The sequence below is a fragment of the Pleuronectes platessa genome, chromosome 7, assembly GCF_947347685.1.
Source record: "Pleuronectes platessa chromosome 7, fPlePla1.1, whole genome shotgun sequence".
In the NCBI taxonomy this organism is placed as follows: domain Eukaryota; kingdom Metazoa; phylum Chordata; class Actinopteri; order Pleuronectiformes; family Pleuronectidae; genus Pleuronectes; species Pleuronectes platessa.
The window spans coordinates 6,228,057-6,251,543 of record NC_070632.1 but is presented as its reverse complement, the minus strand read 5'-3'; the positions used below and the strand labels follow the sequence as shown (position 1 = coordinate 6,251,543).

At 43.4% G+C, this 23,487-nt stretch overlaps 1 protein-coding gene across 1 annotated transcript in view; it reads left to right on the top strand.

Annotated features, from left to right (window-relative positions):
- tmtc2b (transmembrane O-mannosyltransferase targeting cadherins 2b) overlaps positions 1-23,487 on the top strand; it is a 96,660-nt gene that overhangs the window by 45,068 nt on the left and 28,105 nt on the right. The window contains 5 exon segments of the mRNA XM_053427811.1: positions 17,227-17,292; positions 17,294-18,074; positions 20,212-20,326; positions 20,719-20,804; positions 22,764-22,948. Coding sequence (XP_053283786.1) covers positions 17,227-17,292; positions 17,294-18,074; positions 20,212-20,326; positions 20,719-20,804; positions 22,764-22,948 — 1,233 coding nt within the window.

The window sequence follows — 23,487 nt, the reverse complement described above, 5'->3', positions numbered from 1 at the left end:
GATAATGAGCAGAGGGAGTCGTTCCTCAAGGGCAGGTCGAGCCGTCAACCGCCCGTACGGTCATTCATTTCTGTACACAGCTGAAAGGGATCACAGGGAGAGTAAATACAGGGCTGGAGATCTGTCAGGTGCTGAAAACTTGGCTGCAAACTCCCCAAAACAGAGCGTAAGGACAGGAAAGCTGCGTTGCATCATTTATACTCCGTGATAAGAGGGAAACTCGGCAGGAAACAGAAACTATCACCGTGTCTCGGCCTTTTCCTCGTTGGAGAACGTGCATCAGACGGACTAAGGAGCTTGTTGCGTGACAGACGAGCCACAACGGCCCGGCGCTCTGTTTTATTACCGCGCTCTCCGCTGGTCTCGAGTCAGTTGACATTTAACGTAGGAAATAGTGAAACGAGCCCTCTTATCTGATTGTGGCGTGCAGTCAATTACATTAGAGTTTTATATCGGCTGCAAATCTCCCTCTGTGTCGTTACGGCTTCTGTGTGCGGTTTGAAGGTTACCGGAGATTCACGGTAATTCACGACACGGCTCCTTCATTTGACTGCAGACTCTATGCATACAAATCAGAGGGTAATGCGTGCATATTATTCTGATTTATTTCTTATATGTTGCATGAGTTTTATTTTACATAACTGATCTCAGAACTGTGGAATCTTGCATTAAAGACCAATTTCCTCAAGGGTTGCAGTGAAATAAAACAAAGACAGTAGAAAATACACATTTCATATTAAAGCACGGCATGTTGAAGTGAGGTCAGGACGAACTGTCATATTGAATAAAGTGTAATTTACTGTGCATGTGTGTCCTCCTGCAGGCTTCAGTCTGTGTAGTGTCCGCGTGTCAGCGATCCACTTCTTCCATTCATAAACTCTAATTGTCCCTGGGCAATACAAAATCTTTTAAAGGGGATTAAACATTAAACATTCGCCACAGGACCGTTTCTCTTTGTGTTGATGTTAGCGTTACACAAACTCCTCTGGCTGGGAGAAGGAGAGAAGACAGAGGGAACCGGAGGGACACAATGGTGCCCGGGCAGTTATTGAATAAGCATATGTTGGGTTCACGGAGATGCTGCAGTTCAAGCTCTTGGCATCGTTTGTCATCCGAACTCTGCTGAGAGATTTTATTAAGAGATCTGGTTCAACCTTTGGATGATTGGGTTGTGTTCTCCTGCAGTGTATCAGGCTCTTTGGGTGAATCAGGGTCAACCATCAGGAAAAAAGACACTTTGATGAATATATATATACATGTGGAGGAGTATGATCTTGCATAAGGGATAGAAAAACTGACAGTACAAGAATAAAGTTGTTATATTAACTGTCCAAAGTTGTAATGATACAAGAATAAATAAGTAACATTTCAAGTAAGCCTATAAAGTTGTACTATTTCTAAAATATATAAGTAAGAGTATAAAGTTGTGAAATAATGAGAATAAAGTTGTAATACTACGAATATAAATTATTATATTTAAAGAATACATTGATAATAATAGTATAAAGTGGTAATATTACATACAAGAATATTTTGGTAGTATTCTGAATATTAAATTTGTATATTTACTCTCAATTGTTATATGAGAGTAAAGTCATAATACTACGAGTATGAAGTCGTATTATTACAATCAGTAATAGTCTGAATATTAATTTATTATATGAGAATAAAGTTTATCTCATCAAAGTGAGACTTTATTCTCATACTATTAGGACTTATCTCAGAATCTCAGAATTATTTTCTTCGATATGAACATAATAAAATACCTTCTCCGTACAGAATGTTCCTCCAGTAAGTAGCAGTTAAACTTTTTATGACACAATAACCTCCTCTATAACAAACCTGTTTAGCGTTGAACCCACAAACACGCATAGTGTTGATAGCCGGGGCCAATCACAGGCTACTGCTTACATAATTAGTTCTTTCCAAGACGTGTCCTGTGTTTAAAAAGTGTAAAAGGAAACAGTCATTAAATTGTTTACTCAAGCTGACCTTTACTATGGTGAAATTCAGCAGTTCCCTGATTAAAGCCTTTATAACCATGGGTTCTTATGCACCCAGCTACTCACAGGCAATGACTTTATAGCATTCACATGTAACACAGTTGGCAGCAGCGAGTGCGTGTGGTGCGACCACAGTTTATGTGGAAAAATATGCTTTATATGGGACGGTTCCTGCACAGCCTCGGTTAACGGGCTCATTTTCAACGAGAGACACTGAAACATAATTTGAGCTCTTAATTTAACAGAGGAAGGAATTCTCCTTAACGTAATCTCCAAGTGTTCAGTCCTCAGGATGAAGCAGTAAGTGTCTGTCCTGAGGTGTTCTGTCTTCGTTAGTCGAGCGGTAGAATAAATGTTTAGACAGTTGTTGAGAGTGAAATTTGAATTTGAGTGGAAGCTGTAAATATGGGAAAACCAGAACTATCTTGCTTTATAATTCTATCTAAACATTTTCACTCGTTTGATGAGCAGCTTTGAGAATCCATTGTTTTATTGTCTGTTATGTCCCACTGCTCTCCTACATCTTAACCTGATAGAGAACCTGTCAGTTGTTTTTCTGTGAGGAGGCGACACTGCTTGTTGACATGAAGGTGTAGTTTGAGCCCAAGTCCCCGAGGGGCTGACACCGCTGACGTGACCGTGACAAGAGCGACCCTTTGAAAACACAATCCAGACGCCTGATGCTTTCAAAGTGTGAACAGGATGAGAGAGATATCATCTCAGTGATGTCATGTCAGCACTGTGCGTCCATTGGTGTCCCCTGAACACACCGAGGCTCAGGTTTATCTTCAGGGGAACTTGAGACGTCCCTCTGCTCATTTTGTCTTTTGTCCACGTCCAACATGCGACAACGCAACCGCTGGAAAATGATTTTTCTAAATGTGGGACGAGACCCAGCTGTCGAGGTTACACAATTTATCTTTTCACACCTCCGGTTTTCAGTTCACACTTTGGCTATTAGTGCAAGGTCAGTGCTTGAGATGTGTGTGTGTATATGTGTGATTTGTGTGTTTTCAGTGTGTGTGTGTGTGAGAGATATGTATGGATATGACAGAGTGTTGGACTGTGAGCTCAGGTGTTGAGCTGCTGCTGAGGGCCGACGAGGCCTGACCTCGGGGGGGGGGTGTCGGAGATGGATCAGAGTGTGAGATGGGAGGTCCCTTCAAACATGTGTACGTGTGATATTGCATGATCACACACTGCTTGGTGTGTGTGTGTGTGTGTGTGTGTGTGTGTGTATATGCGCTACAGACCCGACATGCAAAATATGACATTGTTGTGCATTAGACGAGGGAAAGGGAAAACAAACCGTGCCACAGGCGTTCTTACCTGGGGCTCCACAGATGCTCCTCAACGCTCTAATGGCTCCTGTCACTGGGTGATGGATTGGGCTCGGTGGGCTCAGCTAGCGCCCCCTGCCCTCACCCACCTGCCTCTCACATGGGGATTCAAACCAACGCTCCTCGTCTGGAGGGAGGCGGCCAGTAGGAAGTGTGCTTCACAAAAACAGTCGTCGAAAAACAAAAAAGTAACAAAGGTAGATGATACAACTTAAGGTATTCGCCCATATATATTTAGATATGTATACTTTATTTCTATTTTAAATTTTGATATTCTATTTTATTCTTTTTTATACTATTTCTATTTTATTTTATAGGTTGTAATTACTTGAGCATTGCTAGAAGAGAGCCTGTGACTCAAGCATTTCACTGCCAGCGACTGCTTAATGGTATTGTTGTGCATTTGATAATAAAAATCTTGAATCTTGAATCAACATTTTGGGATACATGCAAATTTACTTTTATCCACTTTCATGTCTGTTCTTTTGAAATCAAGCTAGTGGGAAGTTAGCTTAGCTTAGCACATAACTTGTTTTAACTTGTTTCGTTTGCATCACCAGTTTATCCCAACTTTACCATTGTACTGTTCGCTACTGTACCATTGAGTCACTGGGATAAGTTGCCCCAAGAAGAATCCAACCATTGGAAGGAGCCTGTGATGTTGGCTAACGAAGTCGCAGCACTCTGAGGCCATCGGTCCATTTAGCCTTCGAATGAGGAGGCAACAGGTAGAGATTCCTTGAGCTTTCTGAACCCGGCCAAGAAAGCACGCAACCCACCATAAAACCACAACATGTTTTCTCCTGCAGGAGATGATATGACTTAATGAGCTTTGATCGTGGCGGCAGATGTTGCTTCCTTTGAGTCCTGTTAACTGTTTCCTGTTAGCTTCTAAGCTAACGCTAACCCCTTGCTGGAGGCTTATTAACTGAAGAGACGTCAGATTAGAAAGCAAATGAGCGTTATCCAAAATATCAAACCGTGTCTTAAGCTTTAAAGGTTCTGTCTCCGTATCAGTTTGGATCCGAAGCACATAAAGGTAATAAAGACATTCCTCGTACAGAACAAGTCTCTCGATCCCTGAATGTCAAAGCTTTTGGGGCAAAATGAGGCGAGAGCAGCCCCAGTGATGAAAAGTGACTTGAGCTGGGTTTGCTTCGGTCGACCGTTCATCAGGCGTAAGTGAAGCTGACAGGCTCAGTGCCAGCGACAAGCCAGCACCACGACCCGCCTGTACCGACTGCAAGGAGATGAAAACAGAGCGCAGAAGGAAAATGCCTCAAACAAAACCTTGTGTTGGTTTCAAAGGCCGATGCAAAGATTTCACCCTTCGCCTGCTTCCCCTTTCTTTTTATAGCCAGCATGTCTGAGAATCGATAGTGGCATGTTATGTAAGAGGTTAGTTCTGGGAAAGGAATGTCCCACAGCACCAGCGTCCTGTCGCGTGTCCTCGTAGCAAATGCACACAATGTCCTTAACGGATTTATATATAATCCTGCAGCAACCGGCTCACAGTAATTAAATGATTTTAATTAACCGAGACAATCTCCGTGTATTTTCTCTCAACCTTTTCTTAAGTCCATGAAGTCATCCTATTTCTTTCGGCACATTTATATATTTTAAAGCTTTTTTCAAACTATGATATAAGGGCAAATACAATGTGGTCCTTTGTGTCTGTTGCCGACCATATAGCTCTTATTTAAGGTTCCTTTTCATGGCCTCAGCAAATGGACTGCCATGTAAAATAAGTCAGCCAGAACTGCATTACTTGAGTCTTCCAGCTACAATACCAGTGTAAAACAGGACTTGTGTAATTTTTATTTATCACAATTTGTTTTAAATATGAAACTGAAAGGGGCATTTCAACAAAAACAAGGCTCAATTAAAATAGATGTGATTTTAAACATCTTCCAAAATCACAGTTGTAGACCAACACAACTCATGTAGAAGTTGTGTTGTGTTAAATGAAGAAAACAAGTTGTTCAGAGCCGGATGACAGTTTTTTTTTTTTTTTTTTTTTTTTTTAACTGGCTGTTTGTATACTCACCAGAGTAATTAAGGCTTTCAGGAATCCTCATCAAAACAAGCGGCCACAGATCCAGTAAACTGTATAAACTGCAGCCAGAGCTGTTGAGAGACGGATGAGAGAAATGTAATCACTCAGATGCAGGATGAACAAACTTCCACTTTACACAAACAAAACAGAAACGAATGACGGGGCTGATCTGCTGATCTTCCTTCTGCTGCATCATCTCATTGTGTTCAAATAGCATGAGGCTTGCATATGTTTGACTCATCTCCAGGAGGAAGTGTGTGTGTGGTGATTTTGTCGGATGCTAGGTCAGCTAGTGATTCAGAAACTTTTTTATGCTTAAAATAGTTTAATTCTGGAGACGTGCATTGTTATGTTGAGACATAGAAATGATGAGATGCCCCAACACCCATGTGAGCCATGTTACACTTAACTTCACACCTAGATTTGAAGCAAAAGATACATGTTATTCTAAAATGATAAAATGTAAAAAGTTTATACGGCTGCGATATTTTCATGACAGTGAATATTCTTCTAACGGCTCCTTCATCATATATATCTATATTGAGAAGTTGTTTTCTGATGAAGATATGTCTCTGATCTGAGGAGAACACAGAAAAGATGGGAGGAATAATTTAGAGATAAATCTGTGAAGTGACTTCCAAACAACTTTGAATCCATTTGTCCTTTAGTCTGTCTTTGTTCACGTCTCTTCTCATTTACATGATATTTCAGTGATTGTGGAACAATGTAGTGAATTTTCAATATCCCCTGTGATGAAGCACCAGTGGAACCATCTTCAGCTACTTTCCCCCTCACTGCTGCTCCTCTCGTACCCTCTAACTGTTTTCCATTCTTTCTTCTTTATTGCTGAGTTGCAGTTTTTTTTTGTCCTTAAACAGTCAGTGGACCATGTGGACTAAATGGACTCTGGCCCGCGCCCAATTCTAATTTCTCCTCTGCGACACACTGGAGTGATTATCGCAGTGGTGAAGCGAAGCCACACGGGACAATCCACCGGTTGTAAACATGCAAATTGTGGAAAGAATCCCTCTTCGCATTAGGATCTGCAGGAGGAAATACCAGCATAGTTTTTAGACCTAGAATAATTAAATCCCTTCGTTTTGCCAGATCAAAGCAGCGGCGCTTATACGAATTTAACTCTGCTGTGAATGTGATCGATCACCAGTAGAAATGCTCACGTGTTGCGTCTCATCGTCCTGTCGCAGAAGGATTGGCTGTTCCAGTAGAAAAGCCACACAAGACATACAGGTGACTGGTTTCTGTGCCAGCACATCTGGGAATTCTTCTCTCAATCCCCCAGATTCATTGGTAGTCTCGGGGCATGCTGCTGTGGAATTGAGTTATCAAGCTCTGGAGTTCGGGGACGTGTGGATGCCCGGGGCCCGACGGAAAGCAAAGCGCTGCCTGAATACTCCCACAGCATTAAAACTCCCTCTGTTCTCTGCTCCATCGTTTGGGGTTTTCCTTTCTTTTCATTCTGTCATTTGTGTCTAGCGTTCTTCTTCTTTCTCCCCCATTCCCGAAGATGTTGTGAGTCTGATCCATGGATCCTCTTCTTTGGAAATTAGAGCTGAGTTTGTTCTATCTTATAGGTTTTGAGTGCATGCTCTACATTTTAACTGGATTGTGACAAACTGCATCTGTGTAATCTCTTTTATTTCTCTTTTCTGAACATGAAATATGCCATAAGGTCATGGTTGAGATTAGCTCTGAAGTTGCATCTACCTTAATTAAAGCAACTAAAATGTCCCCTTCTTGCATCAGTGAGGTGTTCGCCACCTTTCTTCTGCTTCTCTTCATCCCCGTCGTGACAGCAGAGCTCGTAAAGCCCAGTGTCGGAGGAGCAGTGGGACCAGAGAGGCTGAGTGCACTGGTTTTATTTTACAATGAGAGCGAACAAGCTGAGACGTTGGTATTTGAGGCAGATTGTTGAGGACTATGCAGCACACATGACTCACGCAGATCTTTGAGCAGATGTGTAACTCGTTGTTCAGAGGAGAGAATCCACAGCTACGGTGTTGCCTAGCATTGAGGCGTTGTGTGTGTGCCGGTTGGCTGCAGCCGCGCTGGACTTCTGAAACCTTCTGAAACTGGAACTGGGACGAAAAACAGCCACAATGAACCAGACCAGTCCACTGCCACGACTACAGTTACAGCCTGTGTTTAGTTCTGGTTATTACAGTTTACAAATGTGACCAAAACTTTTTCATTTGACAACTTCCCTCGTTGCCCCTCATAGTTATTCTTCTGTTAATTCTTTAGGAAGTGGCAGGTGGATTGATGTACCTGAAGGATATATGAACATTCCAGATATTAAAGTGGTACAACAAACATCTCTCTGTATCATGCAACACTGCACAACAGCCACACATAACATCCCATCAACATACAGTTGAGCCTTTACTCTCTTCTAATAAATACTCAGCACAGTGAAGTATTTTTTTGCAGTGCTGTTGTATGAGACAGATACATTTTAACTAGATGGACATAATACACAGCCGACTGAGTGTGTATTTGTAACGATCAGTTGTAAACAAAGGCTGCAAAGTTTCTGACTGGAATTAATTGGCTGCACTTGGTACTCACAATTAGAAATAGTGTTTAAGCCTTGTAGCCTGAAGATGTTCTTTAATTAACTTCATCATATAATTCATATATTCCATCATAAATAATTATTAATAGAGAATTGGTTTCACATATTTACCCTCACTGTCCCCCTTTTTTTATAAATGAACCCTAATTAACTGTCTTACCTTGTGCTTACATTTTGCTTGAGTAGAATGTGAACGTTTCATTAAATTAAATTAACAGTACTTTAAAGTGCTACCAGTACTTCTTCCATTACTGCATAGTATTGCAACTTCCTAATATTCACTCTCTTAACTCTGTTTTTGGTCTCTACCAAGTCCCGAGGGAAATATCAGCCTCTAAATGCTTCACTCTGTTGACCACAGACTGTCGCTCTTCTCGATGTAGCTGAGCAGTGGATTTGAAACAATGGCCGACAGCCCCAAATGGAGCTTTGAGCACAGAGAGAGTGACAGTTTGAAAAGTTTTAAGCCAACGTCAAGTTTGATGTTTTTTTGACCAGACAACTGAACAATGAGCAAAAATCCCCCTTAAACCGACAGGAGCTTAAGATTTGGATGATGTGATTTTGGAAGACATTTTTCATATTGCATCATTGGAATTGCTTTTATTACCTTTGAGTACTTTAAGCACAACCTTGGAATCGAGTCTCTCCCAAACACAAAGTCATAGTTGTTCACTTTCCTGTGAAGGAACACAGCTCTTATTTTGTCGTTCACTTTCCAAACACACACTCACTCACCCGTTGTCAAGTCCACTGGCAAACAAGTGGAACATTATCATCTCATCAGTCATTTTGGACTCGGTTTTGAACCTGGACTGCTTCATGGTCGACGCTCATTCGGCTGTTCGTCATCTTCCCCCGAACCACAACCGCTCTTTAGGCTCCATGTTAGCCGAGTTTCTCCCGTTCTTGTTACCAACCAGTGTAAACAGCAACAAACTGCATCCTGTCGCTGACATGTGGTGTTGGACCCGTTACGGGACACATGCTGGAGAAAGCTATTTCGTAAAAAGTGGTTCACTCGAGGAAAAAAACACAATCGGCACAATTTTCTACATCCAGTAACCGACATCTGCTTAGCTGTGGATCCCAGCTCCGGCTTTGTGTGTCTTATTCATGCATGGTCTGTGGGAGCGTCTCTAAACCCCCCCCCCCCGCAATAAAACGACTCTGATCTCCCAAATGCGTCGTAATGACTGTGAATCCATGCACGGGCAGAACTAATCTGCTCGGGGGATACAACCGGCAACTTGCTTCCAAAACAGTAACAATTGTTAGATTTCTTTTCTGTCTCTATGTTCTTTTCCCATTTGTCTTTTAAGTCCTTGAGAGACTGTGAGCAGCATGGAGCGTCTTAAGCTCTTACCTCCAACCCAATTTTCACCCCCCCCCCCCCCCGCCTCCCAGGACCTTGAATCAGCATCATGTCACAGCAGATTTGCAGTAGCGGCCGTACAAACCAGTTGGCCCATCGTGGTCGAAAATAAATATGGGGGAAGCGAAAGACCAGAAATCAGGAACAGTGAGTTTGTTTTTCAATCCGTGGCTGTGGTTTCACTCAATAAATATCTCCCCTGAAATGTTAAGGGTTTGAGTTGACTTTGTTTTTTTTTTCGCATTGTGATTATGTTCTTATTGTTTGGCCTGTCTGACCCTTGACTGCCGCTGAGTGCTGCTGAAATGGAACTTAGAGTCGTTTCATCTTCGGGGGCTTTTCAGAGAGTGAGTGGTGACGTGAGACCTTCGTGTGCTTGCGTGACCCGTGCAACAAAAGCAGAAAACAGAAAAGCCACAAAAAAAACAAAAAAAATGTCTGACTTGGATCTTGGTTGTACCAGTCAGCGGCTCGTGCTCGAGGACAAATTGTCGTACGGAGAAGTTTTGTTGCTTTTCCACATTTTGTCAAATCGGGTTTCAGTGACCACTGAGAACTTGGAGAAGTGGAGGATTTTCCATTGATTAACTGTTTATGTTCCTTTCCTCAGGCCCCCCCTCGACTTCAGCCCCCATCTACTTACAACATATAACACCCCCCCCATCCTGTAAGTGCACATTTCACCCCCCCCTCCAGAGGCACCTTCTGGCTGGGGGCAGAAAGCGATGTGTCTTTCCTGTGCCATTATCTATCTATTGATGTCTGATTGCCACTGATGGGAAAATAAATCCACCTCTTGATTTTGGCACTCGGGCCGTGGAGAGACCCTCTCCACGGCCCCTCACCCAGGGTCATCTGGCTCCGGCAGGGAAAGAGGACATTTATTTTAGCATGATTGGGACATCGAGAGTAAGTGTGTTTAAAGAGGCCGAGTGGAAGTGAGGCAGAGCGAGGCGAGCTGGAATGTTGAGTGAAGGTTTAGAGAGAAATGGATCCCGTGTTGGTTCAGTGATTACGGTTAATAAAAGCACGGCCGAGAGAGCACGAGCCGACGTGTTTGAAGATGTCTTGGTCAGAAGTTTGCTTGCTGAGATTTATTTTCTTTCACCACATGCGTTTTAATCCAACTGCTTTTTTTCCCACATCAGATCTTTGGGGACAGGCAGCGAGAATCAAACAAGCATTGGATGTTGAGCACCACAGATTGTTGTGTGGGGTTCGTTTCCCTTTGTTTTTTACCTCCTCCGTGCTCTCACACCCCCGCATGGATGGAGACTCTCTCATCTTTAATCTTTTACAGTCAATAGTCTCCTGCTCATCACTGTACCGTCTCCCGCCCCTTCGCTCTTCCTCAGACAGATCCCCTCCCTCCCTCATCTTCACAGCTCAGTCTATCCACCAGTCAGACCAGCCGACTCAGTGGGTTTTCTGATGGGTTCACACGGGTTAAAAGCTTTGATCATGAGCAGTGCGCGGCAGGTCCAACGCGGGGGTTTTGACTCCGTGACCCTCTCCCACCACGTGTCCTGCAGTCCAGCAGCACTTCACTCAACTCGAGGTCAACTGGAGCTACACACTGTCACTTATCTGGGGTTATCTGTGCTAAAGTGATGACAGACTCCATGTTGGTCTCAGGAATGAGAATTTATCACATGCGCCATGAGATGATTCATGGTCCGATCTGTCTTGTGTCAAACAGTGTGTTTATACACTGAGTGTATATCAGTCACCACAGTCTTGTTTAATGTAAATGGATACTTCAACATTTTGGTGATTGAACACTTGTTTTTGAGCATTAAATCATGGATACTAGTTATGTCTGTACAGAATTTAGCTTAGAGCATAAAGAATGAAAATGGTGTGAGATCAAGTATTTCTTAAGCCCATTTATTAACACGTTATATCTAAACTTTGTGGATTTTTAGGGAAGTTATGTGTTGATATTCAATGTTTCCTGTCTTTGTGCTAAACTAACTATCTAACTGGCTTCTGCGTGGTCTGTACATAAAGATGGACGACATGACAGCTCTTCAAAAGTAAAGCCAAACTATCTTTATTGCCCTCTGGTGGTTGGATGCACAATAACCCTACCTTCTCCATGCAAGTGGATGGGACATGGGTCAAACTAAAGAGTCAAAGTAGCCATTTAATACAATTTCTCAAAGATGTTTCTCTCTTTTTAGGTAGTATTTTGGTTTTAAGTAGTTATCAATGCAATAAAAATTTTAAAAAATAGTGTAAAGTCCTGATAAACAGCTAATAATAAATTGCGATCGGGTACCGTGGCTCCAGTCCACAATCACTACTGGTCACACATAAGCTCCCATTGAAAACAAGTGCACAAATCTACAGCAGAAATCTTATCCAGGGTACAACAGGAGGAAGCAAGAATGTTTGGTCCATCTTTATTTACACTCTATCGGCAGCTGGCTTCAGCTTCACACAGCAAATAAGCACATTTCCCAGTCAGTAAATTCACGATGAAAAAAGACTCGGCTTAATCACATTTGTAAAACACGAGCCAGCTGTTTGTAATCCATTACACGTTGTTAGGAAGTGGATAGTTGGGCTCTTATCTTGTCCTGCCTGCTAACAATCAGGTTTTACACCCAAAGGTTCTTTACCGTCTCCGAGGAGGGGATCACAGCAGCTGCTGCTGATAAGGCGGGGGGCGGGGGGGCAGGGGGGGAGATAGATGGTGAATTTGTGGTTCATCAGCCACAAGCTTGATTAGTTGATCCAGCAGTCAAGGGGGAAAGCACACAAGCTGATTGTACATCCATCCATCAAACCTTCACAAAGATTTATGCAGACTTTTTAAAGGGGGTCTGGTGTTCTCACCAAACCTGAGCCGTGTGTGTGTGTGTGTCTGTGCCTCAAGGCTTTGAAGGTGGTTGTGCTCTCTGATTGGAACCCCGTGCTCATTTTCACTTCTATTACAAGTCCATCAATGTGTAGCAGAGTCTGATGAAAGGCCCGGCGCAGACAATTGATCTCGGTAATGACGAAGAGGAGGCGATGGTTGAACGTGCCACTTCTCCTTTAGTAAGATTCTCTCCGAGGCGCTTTGTGTGAAGCGGTCACGTCGTTGCCGTTTGATGAACAACTTAGACCTGTCATGTGATGGATTTTCCTTAAAATGCATTTATAGAAGTTAAGGTGTGCATTGGGCAATTATTCAAAAAAGCCTGTGTGTACCCCGAGGATAGAGCAATTCTCTCCAAACTAATTAATTACATTTCTCTCTGGGCTCTTTCCACTTCATTTTGCCTCAAGACTTCTCAAGCGGCTGTTAGAATTTCTTTTTTTCTTAGATTGAGTTTTCTCCTCGTTCAATTCAACCTAATCAGAGTGTTGAAGGGAAAAGGGGGGGGGGGGGTGTAGCCCAGGCACAAATGGGGATTTCTTAATTGGCCTGATTTGCATTTCATCTCTAAGGATATTTTATTCACACGCCTGCCCCATAAAGGCTAAATTGTTTCAGTTCTGAACTGATTGCGCTTGAAACACAAAAGGGAGGGGAAAGAAAACACTGCCCTCATGCCTCCTACCGGGTTGTGCAAAACCACTTACTTCAAACTAAACTGGATTATACACAAAAGACCCGGAGCTGGAATGCCTCGGTTTCTCCCTGCATAATGGAGCCGTCGCACCCGGGGAGCCGTTGCCGGGGTCTGGTAATTGAACTTATGCCTTTGAATGGCAGACATTTTGACCGTGGGCATATTAAGGAGGATGCACATGTTTGTTTATCTAAGACATAATGGACGTGAGGTTCATGTTGTCCCCCTCTGGAGCATCTCTGGAGCACTTCCTGTTTACTCTCTGCCACTGTATTTATTTGTTTGCCTTTACAATTATTTTCCGTAGAAAGTTGGTGAAGGAGGCCATGAAGGAGCAGTGGGGTCAATAATCAATGGATTGTTTATTTGCTGCATGTAAATGAGTGATACCTCAATGTGCAGTAGGGAGGGGGGGGGGGGGGGGGGGGGGCTGGCTGTGTCCTGGAAGAGTCGGGTTGACATATCTGTTTGTCACAGTGCCAGGTTTGGATGAGTACGTGCCAGGTTGTCATCAGCAGAGGTGGATATTCACTTGTGCCGTGTCATTGTCCTGCAGCCAGAATAAAGCTCTGCAGAATCAAAAAACAAAACATAAATCAGCCGTAAACAACAGAACCCCCCCACCCTCAGGGGAGAAGAGGCTGTTGTGTGGTTGGGAACTTGGCAAGCTGCACCGTCTGAACAACACCCACGTCTTTGTTGACCTGCTCTGTCCGTCTGTCCTGCCGAGCGCTCTAATTCACCACTGTAGGCTGAAAGTCTGGAAAGCCCTCGCTTGTGCCAGAGAGTCGTCCTGAGGAGTCGTAGAAGAGCCTGTTCACTCTGAGCTGGATCCCCCCCACCCGAAGCAGTGATTGAGATGCATTAACACCACTCAGCAAACCTCTCCGTACAAAGCACAGCCTGGATGGGGCCTCGCAGACCACTTCAGTCCACTTCGTCTCCTTTGCAGAGTTCCTGCTCACCTGCTTGGAGAGAAAAGTGGCTGCAGTGTGTTTCCACACTCCAGGGGTTTTAGGGAGGGAATGAAGTGGCCCGTTAAAGCTTCTGTGTGTGTGTGTGTGTGTGAGACTCGAGGAGGAGGAGGATGATGGTGATCCATTCATCCTGAGTGTTCAGATGCAGGTCGGATGACAGATTTCAAAGTTAGGCTGGAAGAGAGAGTTGTACTTTTTTGGGAACGGTGGATTTTAATGGTTCTGTTATTCTTGTAGGTCTTACACTGCAAATGCCTAATTTGTCTTTCTTTCTTATGTGTCAATTATAAATCAAAGGTAAATCATTTTCTATAATAAACATTATCTTCAAGTTTTTTGAACTTTTATTGATTGTGTTTTTTGGCCTCTTATTCTTTTTTTTAAATATGGGACGTAAGATTTGTACAAAAATAAATGCGATATAAATAAAACTAAAGTATTTCAAACATCTAGGACGACGCTGCTGCAACTCTTTCTGGAATCTGACCTCAAAAGGAGTTTTGTAATTCGGGAAATTGAATTCTTGGCTGTGAGCTGTAGCCTCCTGATTACAGTACAGATGTCAGAGTGGTTTTGATCTCTGGGTTAGAATTCAAATGCGTTCAATGTTTCCCAAAATACTGAACTGTTTATTTTAACCGGTACAGGAGGATCGATCCCTTCAGCCTTTCATGTTGTGTCTATTTCTGCTTTTACCTCAGCAGGCAAATCCACAATCAGCAGAAACAGAGATGAATGATTCCCTTGATTCACGACGGCTAATTAAGTCGATCAGAGACACAGTGTTCACATCAGATCGACAGGCAATTGGGCTTTTTTTAATAAGACAATCTTAAGCTTTTCTAAACACAGGCTCCATTGTTTTGTTTTCAGTTGCTGTGCTCTTTGTTGTTATGCTAGATTGTGGTCACAGTCGGCTTTGAAGAAGCTTCATTAGACGACATGTTGAAAACGCTTCACGCATGAAGTCCCTGCACATCCACTTCATATTCTTCTTTCACTGTTATTTAAGAGCATCTGAGAGTCATTTTCTAATGCTTCTAGATTCTGTATGAAAAGGCCGTTTCTCTGTGATTTACTCTGTTCCGTGTCCAGCCCACATTTTTCCCTCTGGATTTCCGTGGGGAGCTGACGGTTACAGTTTTGGCAGTCGCTGAAATTAATGAGAAACTGGGATGTGGATTGAAACCATGACCTTTTCGTTGCCATGCGACAGAACAACTTCTTCATCTGTGGTGTATCCTCAGAAAACAACTGATGCACCGCAGGTAGTTGTCAAGTCTCCACTGAAGGTTCTGACAGCTGACCTTAAACCAGCTGATTTCTATTTCTTTCTTTTTTTGCAATCTTGTGATATTTCCCAAAACCGCCACGAGTGCTGGATACAAACGTGATGCTTTAACCACGCTACTGCTTCTCTGGGCTCCTTAGACATATCACTATTGTTATTAGGGTGAAGGAATAATTATATTATATGAATAATAGAATTAGTATTATACAAATTTAGGTAATTCTCTTTTTTTCTCTAATATTCTGATTATACCATAAACCACTAGATAGTCAGGATTTTAATTTGTTGTAGAATCCGACTGGATTATTGGAGGCCGATGTTGATTCTGATAATTTCTTTATAGATAGATTGAAAGATATATGGATATATAGAAGATATATATTTAACCTGTATCTAAAGATGTGGTTTTCAAACCCTAATGACGGACAGGTTATAGTGGCTTGAAATGTTAAGGTTTAATCAAATTTAAACCTTGTTATAAAAATCTATAAATAAATAAAAACAAATGCAGCCAAATAAATTGAACTTAAATTAAGAAACACTTTTTTACATTAGATCTAAACATAAATGGGCATTTTTATGCATCGTTTACTTTTGAAGTAAAGGTTTTCATATCAATGCATATCGGTAAACAAAACAGCCGATACTGATACATCCATAAAAAGCTCATATTATAGAAACATCTGGTATTGATCTACTTTATATTGTCAGGTGCTGTTAACATGTAAACTCCTGATATTGTACTAGTGCAAGTATCACGATTATTTGCTTGTAGATCATTTTCATGCTGATCTCCTGTGTTAGGTAAGTGTTGGTCTGCAGCTCTTTGCCTAAGCAGTGATCATTAGCAGAGCTCTCTTCCCCCCCCCCCCCCCGCCCGTAGCCACGTGTCCCCAGCAGTCACTTCATCTGTAAATGACAACGGGCGAGACAAGGGAATCAATAGCCCCCCCCCCACTCAGAGCAGCGGCTGGGCTGACGTTTATGATCACAGATGAGACAGGTCTGTGTCCTCTGGCGCTTGTGCAGATGGAGAAAGATGGAGGTAATGTGGGGCTATAGCCTGTGGTGCCTGGGGTTTAACTTTAAATAATGAAAAGGATCGCATCTGAGGAAAGGTCCAGACTGTGATACCCTGGAGATTCAGATTCAGTCTGTGGAGACTAATGCAACAAACCATCTCACATTTAGATTTTCTATCTTTTCTGGCCTTCTGCAGCACGGCATTATTTATTTATTTTTCATTTCATTTTCTTTATGATTTGTGAAGTACATAACAAGGTATTACTGCAGGATTTGAGTGGACGCTGCTGCGCAAGGTTTCGAGAAATCTCAAACATTTTCCAATTTGAATGGAATGATTGTTTTTTTGGATCCAAACAGTGGAACATGCCTGTGGGAAAAAATGTCCGGTCACTTTTCAGGGCTCTGCCAGCAAAGTATTAAACAACCAAACACACTATAAATATCTCAAAGACGTATCCCCATGTTATACAGCAAAGTTTTTAATATCAAGTCTGTAATATGATGAATGGAGTTCATAAAGTTGTGTTTCTTTTGAGACTTCTATAGAGAGGCCATGGAGGGGGAAATATCTGCATGAATATAGAGTTATGATATAAAGTCACCTTCACTTACAAACAATGGAGTTAGTGTTCAGGCTTGATTAAAAAACGTTATTGTGCCATTTTGTTTTGTTTTGTATGAAAAGGGGTTTAAAGAGTCAATATCAAATGATAAATAGATGATACTGAACTGTTTTATTTCCAAAATAATCACTGTAGCCAAAACAAATCACATCAAACTTACTTCACGTTGTCATCATTTTCTAACTTGGTCTTAAACACTGTTTCTGCCACGTATCCGTTTTATTCTGGAGAGTTGAAGTGAAGTTAGATGAGACATTTCTTTGTGTAATTTCCAGTCCATAGTTCGGTTCAAATTACAACCACCCAGAAAAACAAGCTCTCCGTTCTTTTCCTTTACCATTGTATTGAAGTTTCAGTCTGTGTTGTCTTTGTCTTTCAGAGGAAGAACGTCCACCTGCTGCTCAATGTGTTCCTACTGGCCGGCTGGGGAGCCATGCTGCTGGCCGGCCCGCTTCTACTGGATGGGCAACAAGCCGCCCAACTTCTCCAACTCCGACAACCCGGCGGCCGACTCGCCCTCGCTCCTCTCCAGGACGCTCACCTTCTTCCACCTGCCCGCCGCCAACTTTTGGCTCCTCCTCTGCCCGAACATGCTCAGCTTTGATTGGTCGATGGACGCCCTGCCTCTGATCCGGAGCTTGGCTGATTGGAGGAACTTCCACACGGGGGTCTTCTACCTTGGACTGCTCCTGCTGGCTTGGTTTGGCCTGTGGACGCACCACACAGCCAAAAGCAAGGAGACGAACGGCAAAGCCCATCATTACACCAACGGCAAGAACGGACACAGCAATGGACACAGTTACCAATTCAACAATCATGAACACACAAACAATTCCCACACAGGCCATCACAATAACAGTGCTCAAAATGGTACCAATAAGTACCATGAGATCAGGACTCCACTGCCCACCTCTGAGAACGTGGTGGTGTTCTCTCTAGGCCTGCTGGCGATTCCCTTCCTCCCGGCCACAAACCTCTTCTTCTATGTGGGCTTTGTGATAGCGGAGAGGGTCCTGTACATCCCCAGCATGGGCTTCTGCCTGCTGGTGGCCGTGGGCATGAGGTCCCTGTACGTGCGGCTGCGGCGCCGCTCCTTCAGGACGATGCTGGTGTACTGCAGCGCCGCCCTGGTGCTTCTGTTCGGCGTCAAAACTGTGATGAGGAACCGCGACTGGCAGAATGAGGAGATGCTCTACAGGTCAGGGATCTATGTCAATCCTGCTAAAGGTGAGACCCAGCACTGCTGTCATTCACATCAGCATGCACACAGGTTGTAAATTATTGTTTTTTTTAATATGATGCCTGTTTTTTTTACTGAAAAATAAGCATTTAGTCCATTTTAATTAATGGAAGTGCTAATAATAAGTAGCTTCAAAGTGAGCGTTGTGGCTGCACTGACCTGATAACATGGGGGCAAAATGAAAAGCAGGATGTTCCCTGATGCATGCACGCTCCGCTCATGTGCACTGACTCTGTGAGTCTGCTGCTGGCCCGAATAACTCAAAGTAAATCTTCTTCAAAGTGTCTCGTCTTCATCACTCAGCCTAACCGCTTGATATTCAAGCTCTTACAAGTAAGAGGCAGAGTGAGGCTGGCGTCAATTTTGAAAAACCAAAGGCCAAGCTCCTTCTTAGAAATACCAAATGCTCCTGTTTATCACGCGTTGTGTCATCCAATCTGTTTCATGACACAGCATCTCTGATCGGCAGCTTCAACAAGAGATAGAATATTCAACAGCGTTCACATTCAAGGTCACGATGGCAGAGCGAAGTGCTCCGAGCTGCTGAGGAGGGAAGGAAGGCAGGGACACACAAGGCAACAGCAGGACACGTTGTGTTAGCTAATTTCCCTTTCAGATTCTGCAGCGGGGCTGAGGCATGACAGCTGTTTGCTTTGGCAGAGCAGAGCAGAGCAGCAGCAGCAGCAATGTCCCCAACTCACAGGCATTACGGCTAATATCAGATTTGAATGGTAACTCAGTCTCAAACCCAGTCACTGGAAAAATGATGAAATCTCTTTGCCATAAAACTTCATGAATGTATCTGTGCACTTTCTGGATCCAGAGTAACATGAAAGAGTTTTCTGCCTGCATTTATTTATACTGAATATTCTTCAGGGAGCCGGTCGACGTGTGGAGTTTGAACAGTTAAGTAAACACAGAGCTTGAAGGGACTCTCAATATTTTAACACGTGTCAACAAAAGCAGCACGAGTCAGAATTGTATCTTTAGTGGAAATGCAAGGAGCTGCATTATCTCAATTATGTTGTACTTGTGCGTTTATATATGACACTATAACACAAACCTGTAGCTGTGTCTCAATTCAGCGGCTGCATCCTTCGGAGGACCGGGTCTTCCTGTTGTGTCAGCAGATTGTCCAGCCCTTACAGTCGTCACCTAGCAAAAGAGCTACAGATGGAAAACATTCATTTCCTTTGATTAAAAACATTCGTACTTTTCGTAATTCCATTTCAAAATGAATTCTTCTGAGGTTTTTGCTTCCCTTTTTTGCCGCCATTACAGAGTAGGTCACTGAAGCGCAATGACTCATGGGATATTTAGAGCCGGGCTGTTACTCGGGGGGGTGGAAGGACACAGTTGTCGGAGCCTTCGAACTGGGACAGGCTGTGACATAATCAGTCGACAAATCAGGCTTCCAGGAGGTCACGGCCCCCGAATGGAGACGCACTGTGTTTAATGACAGCCTCTTCAGAGATTCTTTAAAAAAGCAAAGTTGTTGTCGGGTTCGTGGAACCGGAAAAAACCCTCAAATAAAGATTAACGATGATTTCTTTTTGCATGGTGATGTGCACTGGCTACTAAATATCAGCCATTAAAGCTCAGTGCGTTTCCCTCTTCCGCTGTCATTTTACATCCACCGAGTTCCTTTTGTCCCGTCTCTTCCCCCTCTCTTCAAGTCTTTTCACACTTCACCAGTCCCTCTGCACAGAATGTACAAAAGCTCTTAGCAACCTTTTTCATCCACCTGTCAGATACTGAATTATGCCATTCAGCGGTAATGCCATTAGCCGTGCAATAGCCCTGTGGTGGTCTTCTTTTCATTCAGGCTCTCATAGGAATCACTGGTGGTTTTGGCACAAAGCTCCCCCGGTGGGTGTCATCTATTTTCACTCGTAAGGTTTTCGGTGTTCCAGCCGGAGCACCGTGCTCCTCGGAGGTTAAAAACACTTATCCCACCGCAGTGTGAGGCCGTGAATAACAAAAGGAAAAAATGATTACTCTGCCACAGAAACATTGTCTGCTGCTTTCAAGGGCTTTTTTAGCCATCCTGGAAAAAAACGTGTTATTCAAGAGGGTTTCTCCTTTCATTCTGTTTGATTAACTTCTGCTTTTGTAACCTGTCAGCATGGGGCAACCTTGGAAACGTCCTGAAGAGCCAGGGCGAGATGGAGGAGGCTGAGCAGGCGTACAGAAACGCCCTGTATTACCGCAGCAACATGGCCGACATGCTGTATAACCTGTGAGTTTGATACTTCTCTTTCTTTTAAGTGCTATTTTAATTACTTGAAAAGTAAAATGCATGATCAAATGGTGTCTTTTCCTCGCACGCGTGTCCATTGATCAGACTTGTTCTCTCGGGGGAAGCGTCTCGTTTTCCCCAGAGTGCGGTTTGCCTGACAGGATATTTAATGATCCTGGTTTAGCCTGAGGGGGGAAATGCAAAACATCCACAGCCAATACTCACACTGTGCTCAAATGTCTGTGGTTTCCTCAGATCAAATAAATAAACGGAGCTCCTCTATCAAGCGCTGGTGTTCATGCATGACACCAACAGGGGCTCATAACTGGAAACATCTCTTTTTGAGTTTCTTAAGCTCTAAACGTTGCTTCTCCCTCTTTTCTCTGTTCCAGCGGTTTGCTGCTGCAGGAGAGCAACAAGTTCGCCGAGGCTCTCCACTACTATAAGCTGGCCATCGGGAGCAGGCCAACCCTGGCTTGTAAGTACAGCTTCTCCTCTTTTCTTTTTTTTTTAATTGACAATCTCCAGCTCTTGCGGTTGTGGCTGTGCTGTGTCCAGGCAACAGGGAGCTGTGGTTAATGCGAGGGGAGAGGAATAGGTGGCAAAGGGCAGCGGGTGTACGGCTGAATGAAACATTCAACACGGCTGTCAGGCGGAGCTCTCCAAGCCAAGTCATGTCAACAGATCAGGAAACTGCATTATGTCATTTATTATGAATCCAGGCCGAGGCACTCTCTCTCTCCCTTCTTTGAATCCCTCCTTCCTTCCTCACGTTCCTCTTCTTTTCCATTTCCCCCCCCCCCCCAGAACTATATATATTTTTTCCGCTCATTGTCATATTCGCCGCCTGATTAGAACAAATAGCTGCGTATCTTCCCTGATCATGCAGGAAATTAGCTCCCCATTGTTCCAGGCATTAGTCAATGACAGATAAACAGAGAACCTTAAACGTCTCTTCCCTTTTTTTTATTGCTGGCATTAATTATAGACCTAATCAAGATGATGGTTCGACTAGAACATTTCCATTCAGGGTGCAATTATCCAATCTGTTCTTGCCCGATAACAAGGTTAATTAATTATCCCCCGAGCAGCAGACACGTTAAGGGCAGAATGAGAATGTGACAGTTAAGGGTTTTTCCTCAAGGTTGCACCATTACTCACTGCCTAGTTGGGAGCTAACCAGTGCAAAACCAGTGTAGCGTTTTGTAGAGACATCCTGCTTTGTGATAAAACTCTATTGATGCCTGTCAGTTTTTTTTTTTGCAGAAAATCACTTTAGAAACCAATGAAATCGGGGGAAAAAACCTTCTTTTGTGTGTCTGTGGGTTTTGTTATGTGTCCCCTGTCAGTGCTGATGCATGCAACGGGAAACAAACGTTTATAAATTGACAATTGAGAGCCGCACCACGTGGGACAGATAAGACTGCGAGGCGTGAGGACGCAGAGATAAATAATTTCAAGCTTTGAGATGCGGAATCCCAAGGACAGAGGCAGAGGGAAACTTCTTTGTCTAGAAAAAGGCCGTTTGATTCTCAGCCGCCGCCTTTAACTGGATTTTATGTCAACAGCCGATAGGAAGACGAGACTTCCAGATTGATCCGCGGCATCGAGTTAATTTATTCCAACAGCCAGTCTCGATCGGGAGTTGTTTACAGAGGCGGGTCCGCGGGGACTAATTACACTCCGGCTGCGTATCGATCATCGGACACTGTCTTTGACCGCTCAAGAAAAAAAAAAGTTTTGACAAGCCTCCAAAGTGTCCCGCGGGGTCCAGGCAAAGGTCAGACGTACAGTTCAGTGAGCGTGGAGACGATTAACAGTGAGTCGTTGTTCCAGCCTGAAGGTGTATTTCTCTAAAGAGTCGGTCATTACTCAGCTTCTCAGCACCGTTCATCTGAGGCTTCAGGTCAGGGAGAAACTTAGTGTGTGTCAATGGAACAGGCCCTTTAGGGAGAGAAGTTACACAACGTACAACACAATTGACTTATTTTCTTCTGTCGGAGGAAACTATCAAAGAATCTGTTCATGTATATTCTTTAAATGTCTCAAAACAACAAGACCACAGTTTTTATGGGTCAATTGTAATCCATCACGATCATTGCTTTGCATTCTTTCGCCAAAGCTCTACCAATTAAGAGTGCAAACGGTAACGGTGGTGAAGACAACAACTCCCATGATCCTTTGCTGCTTCACAATATCGTCAAACAAGTTCGATGGTTATCGTTTTGTTTGTGAGACCGACGTTTTAAATTGTATGTTTATATTTAAGTTGAATCAACAACAACAAACAAATATGTTTTTGGCTTGAGGAGTAGGTGTCAGATGATTTTAAGTTTTACTATAAAATGCTACAACCACACAATCGTGCACGGGCCATCGACTGTGATGACTGAAACTTTCTAAGCTAACGCCAATTTCGATATTGTCTCCTTTTCAGCGGCCTACTTGAACACGGGCATCATCCTGATGAATCAGGGTCGCATGGACGAGGCCAAGCGCACCTTCCTGACCTGCGCCGACATCCCGGACGAGAACCTGAAGGACCCCCACGCCCACAAGAGCTCGGTCACCAGCTGCCTGTACAACCTGGGCAAGCTGCTGCACGAGCAGGGACATCAGGAGGTAACCACCCGCTCCACCGATGAACCATCAGACATACACGTGTGCCTCGGAAAATCATTTTGCATGCTGGGACTTTAATTTGCAGAAGTGCACGGTGGTGTTGAAGACGCTGTTTTAATTTAATGCTTCAGAAAGCTAAAAATATATCTGCTGCGGAGCTGCAGTCATTTCTAAATGTGAAGAATGGTTAATTCCTCCCAAAGCTGGTAAATGTGATAAGAAGGCCGACATGCAGCTTCCTATAGCAATCCATAATACAGAATATAAACTATCACATAACTTAACATGCAGATCACATCCACATGTTGGCCTTTAGATTGCATTTACTACAGGTCCCATAAACAAATGTACTTTTAGTTTAGTCTAACAAACACCACGGCTGCCACCATAGAAAAGGATCTGCACCGAGTTACACGCTGTAAAAAGAAAAGCTAATGTGTTGAGATAAAGTGCAGCGTTAGCCTGAGGAGCCTTCAGGGGGACACTGAGGAAACGCTGGGTTTGAACAGGGACATGTTTTCAAATTGCCGGTGTCACAG